General features: G+C 36.7%; 1 protein-coding gene across 1 annotated transcript in view; it reads right to left on the bottom strand.

The window, feature by feature from the left end:
• LOC133663054 (kelch repeat and BTB domain-containing protein 3-like) overlaps positions 1-17991 on the bottom strand; it is a 28745-nt gene extending 10754 nt beyond the window's left edge. The window contains exons 1-7 of the mRNA XM_062067239.1: positions 16979-17991; positions 13800-14002; positions 13254-13419; positions 10901-11083; positions 6049-6222; positions 5704-5988; positions 3452-3694 (exon numbers count right to left, since the gene is read on the bottom strand). Of these exons, the coding sequence (XP_061923223.1) occupies positions 3452-3694; positions 5704-5988; positions 6049-6222; positions 10901-11083; positions 13254-13419; positions 13800-14002; positions 16979-17107 (1383 nt within the window). The 5' untranslated portion in view covers positions 17108-17991. The remainder of the gene's footprint in view (positions 1-3451; positions 3695-5703; positions 5989-6048; positions 6223-10900; positions 11084-13253; positions 13420-13799; positions 14003-16978) is intronic.
• Between the last annotated feature and the right edge of the window lie 2314 nt (positions 17992-20305).

The raw sequence follows: 20305 nt of genomic DNA, 5'->3' as shown, positions 1-20305 counted from the left end.
GGGTCACCCAAACAATTTTGTGGAATAGCCTTCATTTCTAAGAACAAGAATAGACTGTCGAGTTTCAGATGAAAGTTCTCTTTTTCTGGCCATTTTGAGCGTTTAATTGACCCCACAAATGTGATGCTCCAGAAACTCAATTTGCTCAAAGGAAGGTCAGTTTTGTAGCTTCTTTAACGAGCTAAACTGTTTTCAGATGTGTGAACATGATTGCATAAGGGTTTTCTAATCATCAATTAGCCTTCTGAGCCAATGAGCAAACACATTGTGCCATTAGAACTAGGGATGTCCAATATTATCGGCCGATAAATGCGTTAAAATGTAATATCGTAAATGATCGGTATCGGTTTTTTTTATTATCGGTATCGTTTTTTTTTTTTTTTTAATTAAATCAACATAAAAAACACAAGATACACTTACAATTAATGCACCAACCCAAAAAACCTCCAGGGATACAGTCCGATTGTGCGTGCTGCTGGTCCACTAATAGTACTAACCTTTAACAGTTAATGTTACTCATTTTCATTAATTACTAGTTTCTATGTAACTGTTTTTATATTGTTTTACTTTCTTTTTTATTCAAGAAAATGTTTTTAATTTATTTATCTTATTTTATTTTATAATTTTTTTTAAAAGTACCTTATCTTCACCATACCTGGTTGTCCAAATTAGACATAATAATGTGTTAATTCCACGACTGTATATATCGGTTGATATCGGTATCGGTTGATATCGGTATCGGTAATTAAAGAGTTGGACAATATCGGAATATCGGATATCGGCAAAAAGCCATTATCGGACATCCCTAATTAGAACACTGGAGTGATAGTTGCTGGAAATGGGCCTCTATACACCTATGTAGATATTGCACCAAAAACCAGACATTTGCAGCTAGAATAGTCATTTACCACATTAGCAATGTATAGAGTGTATTTCTTTCAAGTTAAGACTAGTTTAAAGTTATCTTCATTGAAAAGTACAGTGCTTTTCCTTAAAAAATAAGGACATTTCAATGTGACCCCAAACTTTTGAACGGTAGTGTAAGTGCATATATATATATATATATATATATATATATATATATATATATATATATATATATATATATATATATATATATATATATATATATATATATATATATATATATATATATATATATATATATATATATATATATATATATATATATATATATATATATATATATATATATATATATATATATATATATATATATATATATATATATATATATATATATATATATATATATACAGTTCAATACATATACCTTTTCTTTATTTTCATGACTATTTACATTGTAGATTGTCACATCAAAGCTATGACACCTGTGAAGTGAAAACCATTTCAGGTGACTACCTCTTGAAGCTCATTGAGAGAATGCCAAGAGTGTGCAGAGCAGTAATCAGAGCAAAGGGTGGCTATTTTAAAGAAACTAGAATATAAAACATGTTTTCAGTTATTTCACCTTTTTTTGTTAAGTAGATAACTCCACGTGTTCACTCAAAGTTTTGATGCCTTCAGTGACAATCTACAATGTAAATAGTCATGAAAATAAAGAAAACGTATTGAATGAGTGAGGTGTGTGCATGGTAGCTGATGTATTTATATACATACATTTATATACATATATATGTGTACATATTATAGTAAATCAATGGATATATACAAGCAATAGAAAATGGATGGATGGATAATAATAATAATAATAATATAATTGGATATTAACAGTATGTGACAGTTTGACTCCTACCTTGTTTACTTCCATGACAACCTCTTGAAAGTTTTGTAATCAATCAGAAATATCAAGCAGCTAAAATGTATCGAACATAGATAAGTGTGGACATTGTTTTGCATGTTTCCATCATGCTTTGTAATGGATTTAAATGGGTCTCATTTAGATTTTTTTATGGCGTGTGGACGTTTTGTTATAATGTCCACAAAGTTCAGTGAGCAGGCTGTTATGTGTGACCATGTCTGTTGACATTTTGTGCTGGGTGGATTTTTTTTGTTGTTGTTTTGACCATGACTAGGTAAGGTTGTTTGCATTGAGTTATACAGGTACGTTTGCTGCGCATACACCCATACAGCGCATAAATAAAAGGTCATTGACATGAAATACTCACAATGTCCACTAGATGGTGACAAAAAAGCAGCATCATAATGCCATCCATCCATTCCATTTTCTATCGCTTATTCCCTTCAGGGTTGTGGGGGGCGCTGGAGCCTATCTCAGCTACAATCGGGCGGAAGGCGGGGTACACCCTGGACAAGTCGCCACCTCATCACAGGGCTAACACAGATAGACAGACAACATTCCACACTAGGGCCAATTTAGTGTTGCCAATCAACCTAGCATCATAATTGTAATACTATTCAAATGGATGTAATCTCCTTGTAGGTCAAAATCCTTATTAAACTCATGACATCTTGCGGGCCAAATTGATAACATCAGTGGCCCGTAGTTTGGGCACTCGTGGTATAGGCCAGTGGTCCCCAACCACCGGTCCGCGGCCCGGTACTGGTCCGCGGACCGATTTGTACAGGGCCGCGCAAGAAATGTAATTTAAAAAAAAAAAAAAAAAAAAAAAAACACTTTTTTTTTTAAAAAAATTAAATCAACATAAAAAACACAATATATACATTATATATCAATATAGATCAATACAGTCTGCAGGGATACAGTCCGTAAGCACACATGATTGTATTTCTTTATGAGAAAAAAAAAAAGAGAAAAAAATAAAATAAAATAAAATAAAATATCAACCCCCCCACCCCCCCCCTCCCCCACCCCCCCGGTCCGTGGGACAAATTTTCAAGCGTTGACCGGTCCCCAGCTACAAAAAGGTTGGGGACCACTGGTATAGGCTATCTATGGTATACTGTCTTCATGAAGCTGAATGTGTCGTGTTGCGCCCTACAAAGTGTTTATACTGTAAGTATTGTGCTTATTACACACCCGCTGTTTGATCGTAAAATTCATCTCAGTTGTAGTTTTCATCACTAAATTCGGAGGTGTTGAAATCGCAATATAAAATGGCTAATGCTAATACTAGCCAATCGATGGCAACTCTAATGTCAATTAGCATCACGCTAGCGCATTTTGGTAGAGTGGAGCCTTACTTTACGTTTGAGCGTTTCTACCAGGCATACTTGCTTTGTTGGCGTTGAAAATTGGAACGTTACTTAAAGGGAGTTCAGCTGAGTCCGCCCTGAGTGCTTCTTGACTGATTGTTTACATAAACTGGTGTTTAGTCTGCAACCGGACGTGGGGTCACATGCAGCAAAGGTATCGAAATATGGCACTGTTTGATTTTACGTAAATTGATACCAGGTAGTACTGACGGATACTGATCGGTGCCTATAAAAAATACCAAATTCGGTACCCATCCCTGGACCAAAGACACAAAACAATACCTCAGCGCACCTCTAGCAGACTGTGAAGACACCCGCTAGGTCCCTGGGTCCGCCCCCCAATGACATACACGCGGTCAAGGCAGACCACGGCTGTGTGCATGGTTCGGGGCTTCAGCATGGCCGGGGCGGGCGTGCAGGTCCTTGTGACGGGACAGAAGCACCACACTTCGTTGGTGGCGTCGTGGAAAGACTCTTCCACATGGAGGCGTACAGCAGGGCGACAGTTTCCACGGCAACCCCCAGTGACAAACATCTTGCAAGCGACAGAGAAGTTAGGGAAGAACATGGTGAAAATCCCGCACAATGGATGAGGGCAAATACAAGAGATGGAAAGATACACTTGTCGGTTTTACAGTCAATACTTTGGCTCAGTCGCCCAAAATTTACTGTCAATTATACAGTGTTTTTTAACACTAAATAAGCGTAAATTTAAAAACGGTAACATTCTACTGTTATTGTTTTTACAGTGCATTACTGTTAATGGAAATACCGTTTTTATTTTTACAGTAAAAATACGGTTTACGCAAGCATTTTAGCTCATTTTTTTGGTAGGAACCTAAGAAAATGATGGATTTCGATACTTGGCGCCATCTAGCAAGTATAACAATTGTTTAACAAATAAATACATTTTCATTAAAATACATTTTAAAAAATAATTAATGAATAAAAATATACAAAAAATATATGGAGATATACACACACATATGCTAATACATACATATACAGTATATCATATACGTATATATTATATTTATATATATACACATACATATATACATACATACATACATAATATATATATATACACACACTCATACATACATATATATACACACATATATATAATATATATACATACATATATACATACACACACATACATACATATACACACATACATACATACACACACACACATACATATATACATAAATACAGTATATATATACATACATACATATATATATACATACATATACTGTATATAAAATACATATATATTATATATATACACATACATATATACATACATACATAATATACATATATACACACACACATACATACATACATATATATATATATAATATATATATACACACATACATATATATATATATATATATATATATATATATAATATATATACATACATACATATATACATACACACACATACATATATATATATACACACACAAACACACACACATATATACATACATACATACATATATATATATATATATATATATACACACATACACACACATATATATATACACAATATACACACATACATATACATACATATATAATATATATACATACATACATATATACATACACACACATACATATATATATATATACACATACATACACACAAACACACACACATATATACATACATACATACATACATACATATATATATATATATATATATATATATATATATATATATATATATATATATATATATATATATATATATATATATATATATATATATATATATATATATATACATACACACACATACACACACATGTATATATACACACATACATATACATACATACATACACACATACATATATTTACATATACATATATATATATGTACACACATATGTATACATATATGTGTGTAAATATATATTTAAAAATACAAGTAAAACATAGTAGGCTATAGGCTACTTGCAGCTAGCAGCTACACAACAGCTAAGCACACATTAGCACTAAAGATAAACATATGGAATATTAATTGAACAATATTGCAGTGTAAAACAGCACAGTTGTCAATATAAACAAGTATAAAATAATTATAGTGGATACTTGGCACATATTACCGGCAAATACAACGTCTCCAAGGCAGAAGCATATTAGAAAGTATTCAATAACAAACGTGTCCGCATCATTCAACTTACTGCGTCAACTTAATGATATATTGTGACCACTAGGTGTCGCCATAAAAACAATTATCACTCCACTTCAACTTAAAGACAGCCTAATTCCAGCAGACAGTTAATAATAACTAGGTTAGTGTGTTCCATACCTACCATTGTTCTCTGTTTGACTCATTTCACTTGATCAAAACATTTTCTAACATTCCACACTGCAAAATGATAAAAGTATGTATGATTCCTGCTGAATATCGGTATCGGCCAATACTCAGGGCACAAAGTAGTACAAAGCTGTATCGGGACACGCCTAGTTCTTCTATGTCCTCACTAGATTGGACAGGTGATCACAAACCTTCTCAGCGAAGCTGGTCATGTGTGAGCCTGGTGGGTCTGGCATGGCTGTTACTCCATGGCTCATTGAGAGCTCCTTCCACTGGTCTGTTGCCACACAGTAGCAGAAAGAGTGGCAGGTCTCTCCGTTGCCCTCCGTCTTGTGGACATAAATGTAGGTCCGGGTGGTGGCGGGCCTGGCGTCGGTGAACAGTCCTAAGTGCTGACTCTGTCTGCTCTGAGCCTCGGTGAGCAGGGCCACGCAGGACTCGTCGCTCCTCAGCAGAGCGTCTGATTCCAGAAGGGTCTGACAGGCGAGAGGAAGCATGAAGACGATGGAGGAGTGGTACGTGGTGTGCGTGACTACCTGGAGTGCAGGTGGAGGGAGATGGTGAGGCCTGGTGAGAGATAACAACCCAGGCAGCAGCTTCTGCCTCCCAGGAAGATCTCCACGTATCCACCTGAGAAGTGACATCACCACAGCCTCCTCACTGGGCACGCCCAGGGCGGCTGACCTCAGGCATTCCTCCAACACGTCCACCTGCGACACAGGTGTCAAACTCAACGCCCAGGAGCCATACCGGGGCCGCCACTTCATTTAAAGTGGCCAGCAACCTTATTTTATGTGATATGCCTCATTATTTAACATTTTTTATGCATCCTGCCACCTCATATTATGTGGCTTGCCAAATCATTTTATGCGAACCGCCACATCATGTCATTTATGTGGTCCACTACATGAGGGAATAAAGTTTATTTTCAAGCCGAGACTCCAGTAACCTCTTCCATCAAATGCTCGCTGTCTCATACTGCGTCCCTTATTCCGTCACATATTAATTGTCCCCCCAACAATGTGACCAAACCGGAACAAAAAATATGTTCCCCTCCAATTTACATGGGTTATGTAACAAAAATAAAGTTAACATATACTTCCATGAATTAACCAAAGGGAATACATTTTTAATCACATTATATGTAAATATGAACTTATATTTATACATTGTATTTATTTATTCTAATCAAATATGAAATTATATAACATATATACTAGAGATGTCCGATAAATGCTTTAAAATGTAATATCGGAAATTATCGGTATCGGTTTCAACCTTCCGATTTTCCCGGGAGACTCACGAATTTCAGTTCCCCTCCCAAAAATCTCCCAGGGCAACCATTCTCCCGAATTTCTCCCGATTTCCACCCGGACAACATTATTGGGACACTGCCTTTAGCATCCTCTACAACAAGGGTCACCAACCTTTTTGAAACCAAGAGCTACTTCTTGGGTACTGATTAATGCGAAGGACTACCAGTTTGATACACACTTAAATAAATTGCCAGAAATAGCCAATTTGCTCAATTTACCTTTAACTCTATGTTATTATTAATAATTAATGATATTTACACTTAATTGAACGGTTTAAAAGAGGAGAAAACACGAAAAAAATGACAATTAAATTTTGAAACATAGTTTATCTTCAATTTCGACTCTTTAAAATTCAAAATTCAACCGAAAAAAAGAAGAGAAAAACTTAAAAAAAGAATTTACGGAACATCATTAGTAATTTTTCCTGATTAAGATTAATTTTAGAATTTTGATGACATGTTTTAAATAGGTTAAAATCCAATCTGCACTTTGTTAGAATATATAACAAATTGGACCAAGCTATATTTCTAACAAAGACAAATCATTATTTCTTCTAGATTTTCCAGAACAAAAATTTTAAAAGAAATTCAAAAGACTTTCAAATAAGATTTAAATTTGATTCTACAGATTTTCTAGATTTGCCAGAATAATTTTTTAAAATTTTAATCATAATAAGTTTGAAGAAATATTTCACAAATATTCTTCGTCGAAAAAACAGAAGCTAAAATGAAGAATTAAATTAAAAAATGTATTTATTATTCTTTACAATAATGAAAAAAAAATGTACTTGAACATTGATTTAAATTGTCAGGAAAGAAGAGGAAGGAATTTAAAAGGTAAAAAGGTATATGTGTTTAAAAATCCTAAAATCATTTTTAAGGTTGTATTTTTTCTCTAAAATTGTCTTTCTGAAAGTTGTAAGAAGCAAAGTAAAAGAATTAATGAATTTATTTAAACAAGTGAAGACCAAGTCTTTAAAATATTTTCTTGGATTTTCAAATTCTATTTGAGTTTTGTCTCTCTTAGAATTAAAAATGTCGGGCAAAGCGAGACCAGCTTGCTAGTAAATAAATACAATTTAAAAAATAGAGGCAGCTCACTGCTAAGTGCTGCTATTTGAGCTATTTTTAGAACAGGCCGGCGGGCTACTCATCTGGTCCTTACGGGCTACCTGGTGCCCGCGGGCACCGCGTTGGTGACCCCTGCTCTACAACCTGTCGTCACATCCTCTTTTCCTCCATACAAACAGCGTGCCGGCCCAGTCACATAATATATGCGGCTGTTACACACACACATAAGTGAATGCAAGGCATACTTGATCAACAGCCATACAGGTCACACTGAGGGTGACCGTATAAACAACTTTAACACTGTTACAAATATGCGCCACACTGTGAACCCCCACCAAACAAGAATGACAAACACATTTCGGGAGAACATCCGCACCGTAACACAACATAAACACAACAGAACAAATACCCAGAAACCCTTGCAGCACAAACTCTTCCGGGACGCTACAATATACACCCCCAGCTACCCCCTATCCCCCCCACCTCAACCCCGCCCACCTCAACCTCCTCATGCTCTCTCAGGGAGAGAGCATGAGCAGGGAGCAGGGAGAGCATGTCCCAAATTCCAAGCTGCTGTTTTGAGGCATATTAAAAAAAATAATGCACTTTGTGACTTCAATGATAAATATGGCAGTGCCATGTTGGCATTTTTTTTTTCCATAACTTGAGTTGATTTACTTTGGAAAACCTTGTTACATTTTTTAATGCAGGGGTGTCAAACTCAAATACAGAGTGGGCCAAAATTTTAAAACTGAACAAAGCCGCGGGCCAAGGTTGAACAAATTAACCTTTTAATAGGGACCCAAACAAGTTTTGCATTGAATATTGAACAAGCAAGGCTTATATAACTTTATAGTGACATGCAAAATCGAGTTTCAACTAATAATAATAATAATAAAAAAATATCAATGGCATATCAAATCAAATACAAATAAAAAATAGAATGCCCCTTTTCTATTTGCAGGTAAATATCAAAATAAACTTTTTCCACAGGCTAATAATAAATTTGAAAATAAAATAACAATAATGAATGAATCAAACATTCAAGCCTTGAAGTAGCAAGGGAAAGTGCATAAGGGGTTGAGGTGGGCGGGGTTTGGGGGTGGGGGGGTGGTTGGTGGTAGCGTCCCGGAAGAGTTGGTGCTGCAAGGGGTTCTGGGTATTTGTTCTGTTGTGTTTATGTTGTGTTACGGTCCGGATGTTCTCCCGAAATGTGTTTGTCATTCTTGTTCGGTGTGGGTTCACAGTCTGGCGCATATTTGTAACAGTGTTAAAGTTGTTTATACGGCTACCCTCAGTGTGACCTGTATGGCTGTTGATCAAGTATGCTTCGCATTCACTTGTGTGGGTGTAAAAGCCGCATATATTATGTGAGTGGGCCGGCATGCTGTTTGTATGGAAAAAAAGCGGACGTGACGACATGTTGTAGAGGACGCTAAAAGCAGTGCCTTTAAGGCACGCACCCAATATTGTTGTCCTGCCCTGTATAATACGGCGGGCCAGCTCTAATGTTAATTTGATATTGCCTCAAGGGCCAAATGAAATTACACGGTGGGCCAAATTTAGCCCGCGGGCCAGAGTTTGACACCCATGGTTTAATGCAGGGGTCACCAACGCGGTGCCAGGTAGCCCGTAAGGACCAGATGAGTAGCCCGCTGGCCTGTTCTAAAAATAGCTCAAATAGCAGCACTTACCAGTGAGCTGCCTCTATTTTTTAAATTGTATTTATTTACTAGCAAGCTGGTCTCGCTTTGCTCGACATTTTTAATTCTAAGAGAGACAAAACTCAAATAGAATTTCAAAATCCAAGAAAATATTTTAAAGACTTGGTCTTCACTTGTTTAAATAAATTCATTATTTTTCTTACTTTGCCTCTTATAACTTTCAGAAAGACAATTTTAGAGAAAAAATACAACCTTAAAAATGATTTTAGGATTTTTAAACACTTATACCTTTTTACCTTTTAAATTCCTTCCTCTTCTTTCCTGACAATTTAAATCAATGTTCAAGTACATTTATTTTTTTTATTGTAAAGAATAATAAATCAATTTTAATTTAATTCTTCATTTTAGCTTCTGTTTTTTCAATGAAGAATATTTGTGAAATATTTTTTCAAACTTATTATGATTAAAATTCAAAACAATTATTCGGGCAAATCTAGAAAATCTGTAGAATCAAATTTAAATCTTATTTCAAAGTCTTTTGAATTTCTTTTAAAATTTTTGTTCTGGAAAATCTAGAAGAAATAATGATTTGTCTTTGTAAGAAATATAGCTTGGTCCAATTTGTTGTATATTCTAACAAAGTGCATATTGGATTTTAACCTATTTAAAACATGTCATCAAAATTCTAAAATTAATCTTAATCAGGAAAAATTACTAATGATGTTCCATAAATTAATTTTTTAATTTTTTCAAAAAGATTCGAATTAGCTAGTTTTTCTCTTCTTTTTTTCGGTTGAATTTTGAATTTTAAAGAGTCGAAATTGAAGATAAACTATGTTTCAAAATTTAATTGTCATTTTTTTCGTGTTTTGTCCTCTTTTAAACCGTTCATTTAAGTGTAAATATCATTAATTATTAATAATAACATAGAGTTAAAGATAAATTGAGCAAATTGACTATTTCTGGCAATTTATTTAAGTGTGTATCAAAGTGGTAGCCCTTCGCATTAATCAGTACCCAAGAAGTAGCTCTTGCTTTCAAAAAGGTTGGTGACCCCTGGTTTAATGCATCCAGTGGGGCATCACAACAAAATTAGGCATAATAATGTGTTAATTCCACGACTGTATATATCGGTATCGGTTGATATCGGAATCGGTAATTAAGAGTTGGACAATATTGGAATATTGGGTATTGGTAAAAAAGCCATAATCGGACATCTCTATTGAATATCCAAATTGTGTAACGAGGCTATTATAAGTTTGTATTCACATACAGTACAACCACTGTTACATTGCCATGTGGCCCCTCAATAAAAGTGTGTGAGAGTTGGGCGGGCACCTGCATATCCACGAAGTCTCGCACGTCGGAAAGCTCGTGGAAGTTGCGAACCACAAAGTCGGCGGCACTTTGATGCAGGGCGACCGAGCCGTACGCCTCGGCGAGGTTTAAGAGTGACAAGCAGTTAGCGACATCCAACGTCGCCGCCAGGAAGTCACTACACGCTCTGGACAGGAGTGACACCTGAGGACACAAGCAGACAAATGATATTATCAATCACATCAATTAGCATTCCAGTTGTGTGTGTGTGTGTGTTTTTGAGGGACAAGTGTATTTATGTACATCACAAAATAATAAAGTAGTGTATAAGGAGGTAATAATCTTAATTTCATCACTTGGAGAGCTACTTAAAAAAGGGCATAATGTTTTTTTATTTATATGACAGGCAATATACTCGCGGTACTTTTTCACATCCGATACAGTACCGATATTGTAGCCTTGATTATTAGCCAACACCGAGATCAATCCGAAACGACTACAGCGGGAATTAGGCATTATTATTTAGTAGTGTGGAATGTTAGAAAATGTTTGATCAAGTGAAATGAGTCAAACACAACAACGGTGGGTAGGAAAAGGACCGACCTATTTGTTATTAACCGCTTTTATGCTGTCTTAAAATTAAAGCGGCATGGTAAAGTCACAATAATTTAAGCTCATGACACATTCACGTTCTAAGACTTTGTATGTGTATGTAATATGCAACTATGATTAGATACTTGTATATATCGACATATGTGCTGTTTTACACTGCAATATTGTTCAATTATTACTACATATGTCTTGTGTGCTAAACTGTTGTGTAGCTGCTAGCTCTTTGTAGTCCCATTTCTTTATTTTTCATTTGTCTGTTTTATTGTTCAGATAAAAGTATTCATTACATTTGTTTGATGTTTCGTTTATTTAATTTTTACTTTAAAATTTTAATTTTTCCCCCTACCAGGTTTACTTTTTGTGAATGACGTCAGTAAAATAGAAGAAATGGTGTGCTTATTGGAGGACATTTACAAAACCCACACTAATTTACTACGAAGCCACACTGTTGTAACACATGCAGAATGTTGCTTGGCATTGTCTTGCTGAAATAAGCAGGGGCGTCCATGATAACGTTGCTTGGATGGCAACATACGTTGCTCCAAAACCTGTATGTACCTTTCGGTTATAATAATGACGTATAAGTTATCACACAACTCTTATGCTTAAAGGCTGTTGCTATGGTTATCTATTGTGCTCAAGTTGTACTTTTCTATCTGTGCAAAGGCACACAACTTGTAATCTTCCACGGCGTATGAGGGGTGGCCTCGCCGCAGATGTTTACTTTGCTTTAGCCTGCTAAAACCGCCAAGGACGGACTTCAAGGACCTCAACGAAGATAACACGACAGCATGCAGACGAAGCAGAGACGAGGCGAAATCACAAGGCCCCCAGCACATTCCGTCACGTATTGTGCGTACTGGAGCTGCTTTGCATGATGTGTGACCACTCCCTTTAAAGGCAGCCTCAGTGATGTTAACTAGGGAACTCCTGAATAAATAGAGGAGCGCGGGAGCTGTACCTACGAGCGTAGGGTGAGACTGTAACTGAGTGTGCAGCTCCATGCGTTCTCCTCATGAGCTAAATTGAACTCTGACTCTGCCTGATTCCTTGCTTCTTGTCTCTTTAATAGATAGCTCGGTGTTTGAACCTGACATTAATGGTGCCTTCCCAGATGTGTAAGTTACCCGTGCCTTGGGCACTAATACGCCCTCATACCATCACAGGTGCTGGCTTTTCAACTTAGCGCCTAGAACAGTCCAGATGGTTATTTTCCTCTTTGTTCCGGAGGACACGACGTCCACAGTTCCCGAAAACAATTTGAAATGTGGACTCGTCAGACCACAGAACACTTTTTCACTTTGCATCAGTCCATCTTAGATGAGCTCGGGCCCGGCGAAGCCGGCAGCGTTTCTGGGTGTTGTTGATAAACGGCTTTGGCTTTGCATAGTAGAGTTTTAACCTGCACTTACAGATGTAGCGACCAACTGTAATTACTGACAGTGGTTTTCTGAAGTGTTCCTGAGCCCATGTGGTGATATCCTTTACACGCTGATGTCGCTTTTCGATGATTTTGATTGATTATGCTTGGAGATTCACACATATAAAGCGGGGCTGTACAAAGTGCAGCCTGTGTAACATCATAGTAATAAAATAATCTACAATTAAACAATACAATGAAGTGTGTTGATACTAATAACCAGTAACACAGATTTGTCTTGAATCTTTTCTTTTTTTTTAGCCTTTTAAGAAAAAAGACATAGCCAATGAAGTCAACTATACGATGCCACACCACCACATATGATAAAATGAGGGTTTCTACCTGTAAAAATGAGGCGAGCTGAAAGAGCGAGTCTACGTTTCCTTCCGTGATAAGAATGTGGCCAGAGTAGGCGAAGTCCAAGAAGGAGCCCAGCACCGCTGGACTCTGGTCACATAGTGTCACTGAACCATCATCCCGCTCTCGCATGTCCGCCTCAAACATGGCCCTAAAAAAATGACAACACTACATTTATTTTCTCACCCCTTATTCTGTGTTTACTCTCTTTAGGGTCAAAAGTGAGCTGGAGCCTATCCCAGCTGGCTTTATGAATACAATAATCATTCATCAGCTATGATATCAGCTATAAGAGTAAAAATCCCGCAAAAATTCTCATGAATCCAAAAGGGCCCCACTCATACATCTCTAGATCAACTTCATGATAGCTACTGGTAGAAATGGTTGACAAATGTAAACAAAAAAATAAAATGTGATTCGGAAGTGAATACTTTGTGCGTCTCTGGCAGCCCGCGCAGTCACGACCCTCCAGCGGCCCCCAGGTAAACTGGGTTTGAGACCCAGCAGTAGACCCTGGTGACGGATACATACCGGAAGAAATCACTGCACGCATAAAGAACACAGCGATGGCAGGGGAAGGTGTGCTCTTGGACTTTTATGGTGAAGTCAAACAGAAGTCCTCGCTCTCGAAAGGATCTGAGCACACCCAGCAACTGGCGTCCGTAGGAGTCGGACACCTGCAGCAGTGTTTGTCGCCCTGGGACGTCGCTGCATGACTCTTTTGCATCCGCCATCTTGTTTTCAGAATATAACAGAAAAAAAAATATTGTCTTTAAAAGCAATACAAATAAAAAGTAGTAAAACAAGTCAATTTATTATAGTTATGACATACTGTCAGGTATCTCATCTGTGAAAGACAACATGATAATATACATTTTAAAATATGAAGACTATATGGTAAGAAAAACGTCAGTGTAAAGTTTGTGGTACATTTAAACCTGGAAATACTGCATTAGTTGTGCAGTAATATAGTAAGAGTGTCTCTTTTTCTGTCACTGGCCGAGGCTCTAGTAATAATATAATAACTAATTGGACTCCTGTTGTCGTATAAATGATATTATAATGGTATTAGTTAAGGGTGTAACGGTACGTGTATTTGTATTGAACCGTTTCGGTACGGGGGGTTCGGTTCGGAATGGAGGTGCACTGAACGAGTTTCCACACGGACATATTAAGTAGCGCACCGCACGTTGTGTAAACAATGCACACCGAGGCGCAACACACGGCATGCTAGCAATGACCGGGCTACTACAAAATGCAAAAAGTCAGAGCTGGAAGACCCTCCTGCCTCATAAAGATCTCCCGTTTGGGAACATTTCGGCTTCGCGGTGCGATACAACAATGGATAACATCGCTTCAACGAAGATAAAGCAGTGTTTCCCATAAACTGCCAAGATACCTGTGGCGGTGGGGGCGTGGCTATGGGAGTGGTCACCATGACATTATCGAGTAATTTGCATAATTTACTACAATGATATGATTTTCTCTAAAAAGGCTAAAAAAATGTATACTTACTAATTAATAATAAGTTTTGTTTTAAACGTCCATCCATCCATCCATTTTACAATTACAACACTTTATGTACATATTTATAGACAGATTTGAACAATAAGTTATTCACTGAAATATATTTATTAATTGTGGTTCTTACAAAAAATATATCTTATAAAATATAAAAGCTAAAATGTCTCTTAAAGCTCTGTCCCTTTAATTAGTGCATACTAAATAATTTAACTTTAGCCTACTACTACAACCATATTATTTACCAGCAACATAAAGTGAAACAGAGGCAGAGGTGTCCTGCCACAGTCAGTAACAAATAAACAGAAAACAGTAGTGGTGGTAGATAGACACAGAGCTTCATCAAACATCTGATCCACTGAACAAAGAGCTCCAAAAATCTTGAACTTTAGACTGCCATCAGTTTTACTCCCTCAACTTAACCATGTGTTTCCTACTGCCTGCAGACTTTGCACCCTTTGTTATATACACATGTTGTGTTTCAAATATAAATACATTTAATAAAGTCAAATACAAATAAGGCAACAAGAGAAGTATCCTACACTACTCTTTTGTAAATTAAATCTGAACAGCCGATATGGGCATCTACATCAACTATATGATTTGCCTGAGAAGCTGGACAGGACAAAAAAAAAAAATCTATTTGAGGCGGACGTAATTCTTTCGTGGCGGGCCGCCACAAATAAATGAATGTGTGGGAAACACTGTAAAGACGAACGTGGTGCAAACACTGCATTCAAGCAGCCTCTCCTCTGCGAGTCAGACAGGGCTAAAGCAATAACAAATGCCGTTGGTGTTTTTATAACAGCAGATTTAAGACCATATTGCATTCAAAACTAGATTTTGACCCACTTCTATGGTGGAAGAACAATGAGCCCATATATCCTCTTACTGCCAAGTTAGCCAGGCACTACCTCGCCATACCTGCTACCTCCGTGCCCAGTGAAAGGGTATTTTCCACAGCCGGAGACATTGTAACTGCAAGCAGGTCTGCTCTTTCTGCAGACAATGTGGATAAACTGATTTTTCTGGCAAAAAAACATGAAAATTGAGTGAAAGTCACCAGGGTTAAAGGCTGGGGGGAAAAGAAAAGTTAATCTGAGGCTGAGTTGACTTGAAACTGTTTAATGTTGCACTTTTTGTATGTAAAAGAAACGTTTTGTAGTTTTATTTAATCCGAGCAACAACTTGAAGCAGTTTAATGTTGCACTTTATATGTGGAAAGATTTTGTTAAGAAACCAATTCTGAGCCTTATCTTATTTAGATGTTATTTTATATATATATGACTTAAAACTGTTTAATGTTGCACTTTTTGTATGTAGAAGAAAAGTTTTGTCATTTTATTTAATCTGAGCAACAACTTGAAGCAGTTTATTGCACTTTATATGTAGAAAGGTTTTGTTAAGAAACCAATTCTGAGCCTCATCTTTAGTTTTTATTTTATATACACTACCGTTCAAAAGTTTGGGGTCACATTGAAATGTCCTTATTTTTGAAGGAAAAGCACTGTACTTTTCAATGAAGATAACTGTCTTAACTTTAAAGAAATACACTCTATACATTGCTAATGTGGTAAATGACTATTCTAGCTGCAAATGTCTGGTTTTTGGTGCAATATCTACATAGGTGTATAGAGGCCCATTTCCAGCAACTATCACTCCAGTGTTCTAATGGTACGATGTGTTTGCTCATTGGCTCAGAAGGCTAATTGATGATTAGAAAACCCTTGTGCAATCATGTTCACACATCTGAAAACAGTTTAGCTCGTTACAGAAGCTACAAAACTGACCTTCCTTTGAGCAGATTGAGTTTCTGGAGCATCACATGGTGACTCCAAACTTTTGAACGGTAGAGTATGTTGACTGTATTAACCCTGGCAATGGACCCTGTATGTATATGTATGTTATTGTTATGCTTAGCATTCATGCCTGCCTGCTGTTGCACTGATCAGCCTAGTGGTGGCTCACATCCATCACACACACAGCTATTTTAAAGCAATGTTAAAAGGATAAAGCCATTGTTTACAAATGTTGGTAAATAAATAACCAGAAAATGTATATTTTGCTGTTTTCTTACTGTACCGAAAATGAACCGAACCGTGACCTCTTAACCGAGGTACGTACCAAACCGACATTTTTGTGTACCGTTACACCCTTAGTATTAGTGCAATGTGGCATCTTGTACTTACAGTGTGAGGACTCTGGACGGTTCTTCCTCCTTCTTCCCGGAAGCACTTCCGGAATGCCAGGGAATCCGTCAAATTATACTTTTCAGTAATCCAATTTTTACCATTTGAAGTACAACGTTGTGTAAACATAATATTAACAGCGAGTTAATAGAGGTCAGAATAAATAATCGGGACATATAATTCAGACATACGAGGCTTTTTTTGTGCTCAGCGGAAGACGCCGCAATGACTTATGGGAGATGTAGTTGTTTTAACCGAAAGATGACCTAAGCTCAAAAACTTTAGCTGAGAAGCAGTTGACATAATATTTCCAGAGAAGTATTGAAATAATGTTTATTAAAACACTTCATATGCATATATGTCGTATTATTTTAGGTTTCAGGTTCGTTTTTGTCGTTTTAATCGTACGGTACTCACTTGATACGGCATTTTCTGCTCAAACTCGACACTCACTCTCACTTGTTTTTTTTTTTAGAGCATTTAATATCTTTATTTTTTAACAATTGTATGGCACCCAAATCTACAGCCTCAAGAGAAAATAACGTGCACAAAAGTTTTTTCTTCCCTGCAAACAATAATAGAAAAAAAATCAGACTTGAGCAAAGCAAAGAGCAGGAAACAAGCTGTTCTTTCTTTCTCGTCTTTTTTAAGCCTCGCCACTTTTTACTTCCTTCCTTCCTTTGGTACAAAAAATTACTTCTTCCGTTTAAAACAATTTTTTCTGTATATATCAATCTCACTCTCACTTGTTTTAATGCTACGCGCCATCTGATAGACCATCGTGTGAATTAAGCCGCTAAGAAGAACAACGGATGTGACGTCATAAGCAACACTCCGATTACACTCATTTAGGCTCACTCGAATACTGACACAGAGAAACTACACGTACTCGGTGGTAAAATAATAGCGATGTTTACTTTATTTTACCACACATGCTATGTTTTTATGCTATTTATTTATTATTACTGAACAAACAACAATTAATAAACACACCAAAAAGGTCACTTTCAATGCAAATCAAGTCTGGCTAAAAATAAAAATAGTACAGTCGAGACATTGAAAAAAAAAGTGACACTAACAACATAAACTGGGCTTCTAAAAATATCCAATAAAGATAACTCGAGCTTTCATATCATTTGACATTGTACTAGTTTAACTCATAATTAAAAGCACTGAAATCAAGTATTTTTGTGTAAGAAACATTTTCATAGCAACAGAATAATACCTATAATAATTTCTAGGTTGCTATCTTTTACAAATATGGCAAATGTATGACCTGCTATATTAACTCCCTTTATACCTTTGGGTTGTAGCCAACTTCTATAATAACAAACAACTATACATTAACATAAAAAAAGTAATAGTTATCAACCACAAAGTTTTGGGTTTTTTTTCTGAAAAAACAAAAATGCCTTCAAGTAGGGGACGGAAGTTGCTTTTTTAGCGCATGCGCAAACGGATCGGGCAGGGACGATTAAATCTGTCCTTTTCCGCCACGTAGCCAAGATAGCGACTCTTGAGGTCGGTTGGCTATAAACATATAATTAAATATAATATAATTATATACGTATAATTATGGGCATAACCAAATATGTAACTATGGTTGCTTCAGCCTGCTTCATTCAACATTCATCCATTTGAGGCGTGTTGAGTACAACATCCGGGTACTGGCTGTTTGTCCACCACTAGATGTCGCTGTTGCACCGTGAAGTTCAACGTATGATTGCATTGACGCACCGGGCTTTTGCAAAATCATCAGGCCCGGCCCTAACCAATCTGGCGCCCTAGGCAAGATTTTTGGTGGCGCCCCCCCCCCCCCCACATCGGCAGTAAAGTGTATATACTCACAAGAAACCGAATAGCTTTGCCTTTGACCTTTTTTTTTTTTTTACTTAAAGAAAGCAAATCAACAATCAGAATAGTTAACAACATAAAAAAAAAAAGGATAAATAAATGAATACAAAAAATAAAAAATGAATATATGAAATACAATATTTTTTACATACATAAACACAAAATAAAACGTGTCAACAAGTTGCATAAAATAAATTAAAAATACAATATAAATAAGGCACTGCACAAAACAAGATATCAAACCAGTATGACTTTAACAACTATATTACAAAAAAAGGGGATCCTACAGAGTTCTCGATTTGTGCTTTTTAATATTGCATTAACTAGAATGACTTACAAATTACTGTACACCAGGGAGTACCGTAATTACCTAACGTTACATTATTATTTTCCATAACAATTTAGCCCCCTCCACAATATTAACCCGACGTTAAAACAGAACTAGCTATTTATTGATTAGCAATTGCCGAATCATGTAACATTAGCTTAATGCTAAAAAGCCAGGTTACTATCACATTCTGTAAGAGACAAATAATTTAATGTAGGCTAACGTTACCTACCTACTACCTCTGTCTTTTTCTCGTTTCTCCTCTTCTTTTCTCTTTTTTCTTCCCTGGGCACCTGACAGTTTTGGCCGTTTTGACATCTTGTGTTGATTTTTTGATGTGGTAAGAGTCATGATACGGGAAGGGAGGGGGCGCACCGTGCGGGGGGATGGGGGGGGGGGGGGGCGTAATGTTGTAACAAATAATATTTCTATTAAATAGGCTTTACTTTGCATTTTAATTAGCGTGGGATTATTTTTTGTATTTAGAAATAATAGAACCAACTTTTTTTCTTTTTTTTTTTCTCCAACATTTGTGGCACTGGCGTGGCGCCCCCTGATGGACGGCGCCCTTAGCATTTGCCTATACGGCCTATGCCACAGGCCGGCCCTGAAAATCATAAATAACTATTTTAAAAAATTGCTGTAGGCACAAAAACATACAAGGAGCTAAAAGTTTTAATCAAATCTGCCATCTTTATTCAATAACGTAACTTAACTTACCTCTCTGTTTGTATTATTCGATATTAATCAATAGCAATGGCGGGCCGTGCGTTTCTCACCGAGGCCTTCAGCGATGTCTACTTAGTCCGACTTCAAAATCCCATAATTTATGTCGCCACATGACCACGGCTTGAAAAATACTATACAGAAACACACTTGTACACTACTGGGCATCGATTCACCTCAATTTGTCACTAGTGCACAAAACAGGCTATTTTTTGGCGCATTTAAAAGTCGGCCGACCTCATCTCACAAGATCTAGTCTCTCTTCAAATATCCTTCTTGACAATGCCCTTGCAAATATATATCTGCCACCTAATCGCCGTTTTGCTCTGCTTCTTTGTTGGTTAAAACAGTGAGGACCGCTTATTTCTCCGCTGGCCGGGTATGGCTCCAGTGCAACTTTCTGCTTTCGTAAATCACAA

This window comes from Entelurus aequoreus, linkage group LG13, assembly GCF_033978785.1.
Source record: "Entelurus aequoreus isolate RoL-2023_Sb linkage group LG13, RoL_Eaeq_v1.1, whole genome shotgun sequence".
NCBI classification, from domain to species: Eukaryota; Metazoa; Chordata; class Actinopteri; order Syngnathiformes; family Syngnathidae; genus Entelurus; species Entelurus aequoreus.
This window is presented reverse-complemented; position numbering and strand designations above follow the sequence as displayed.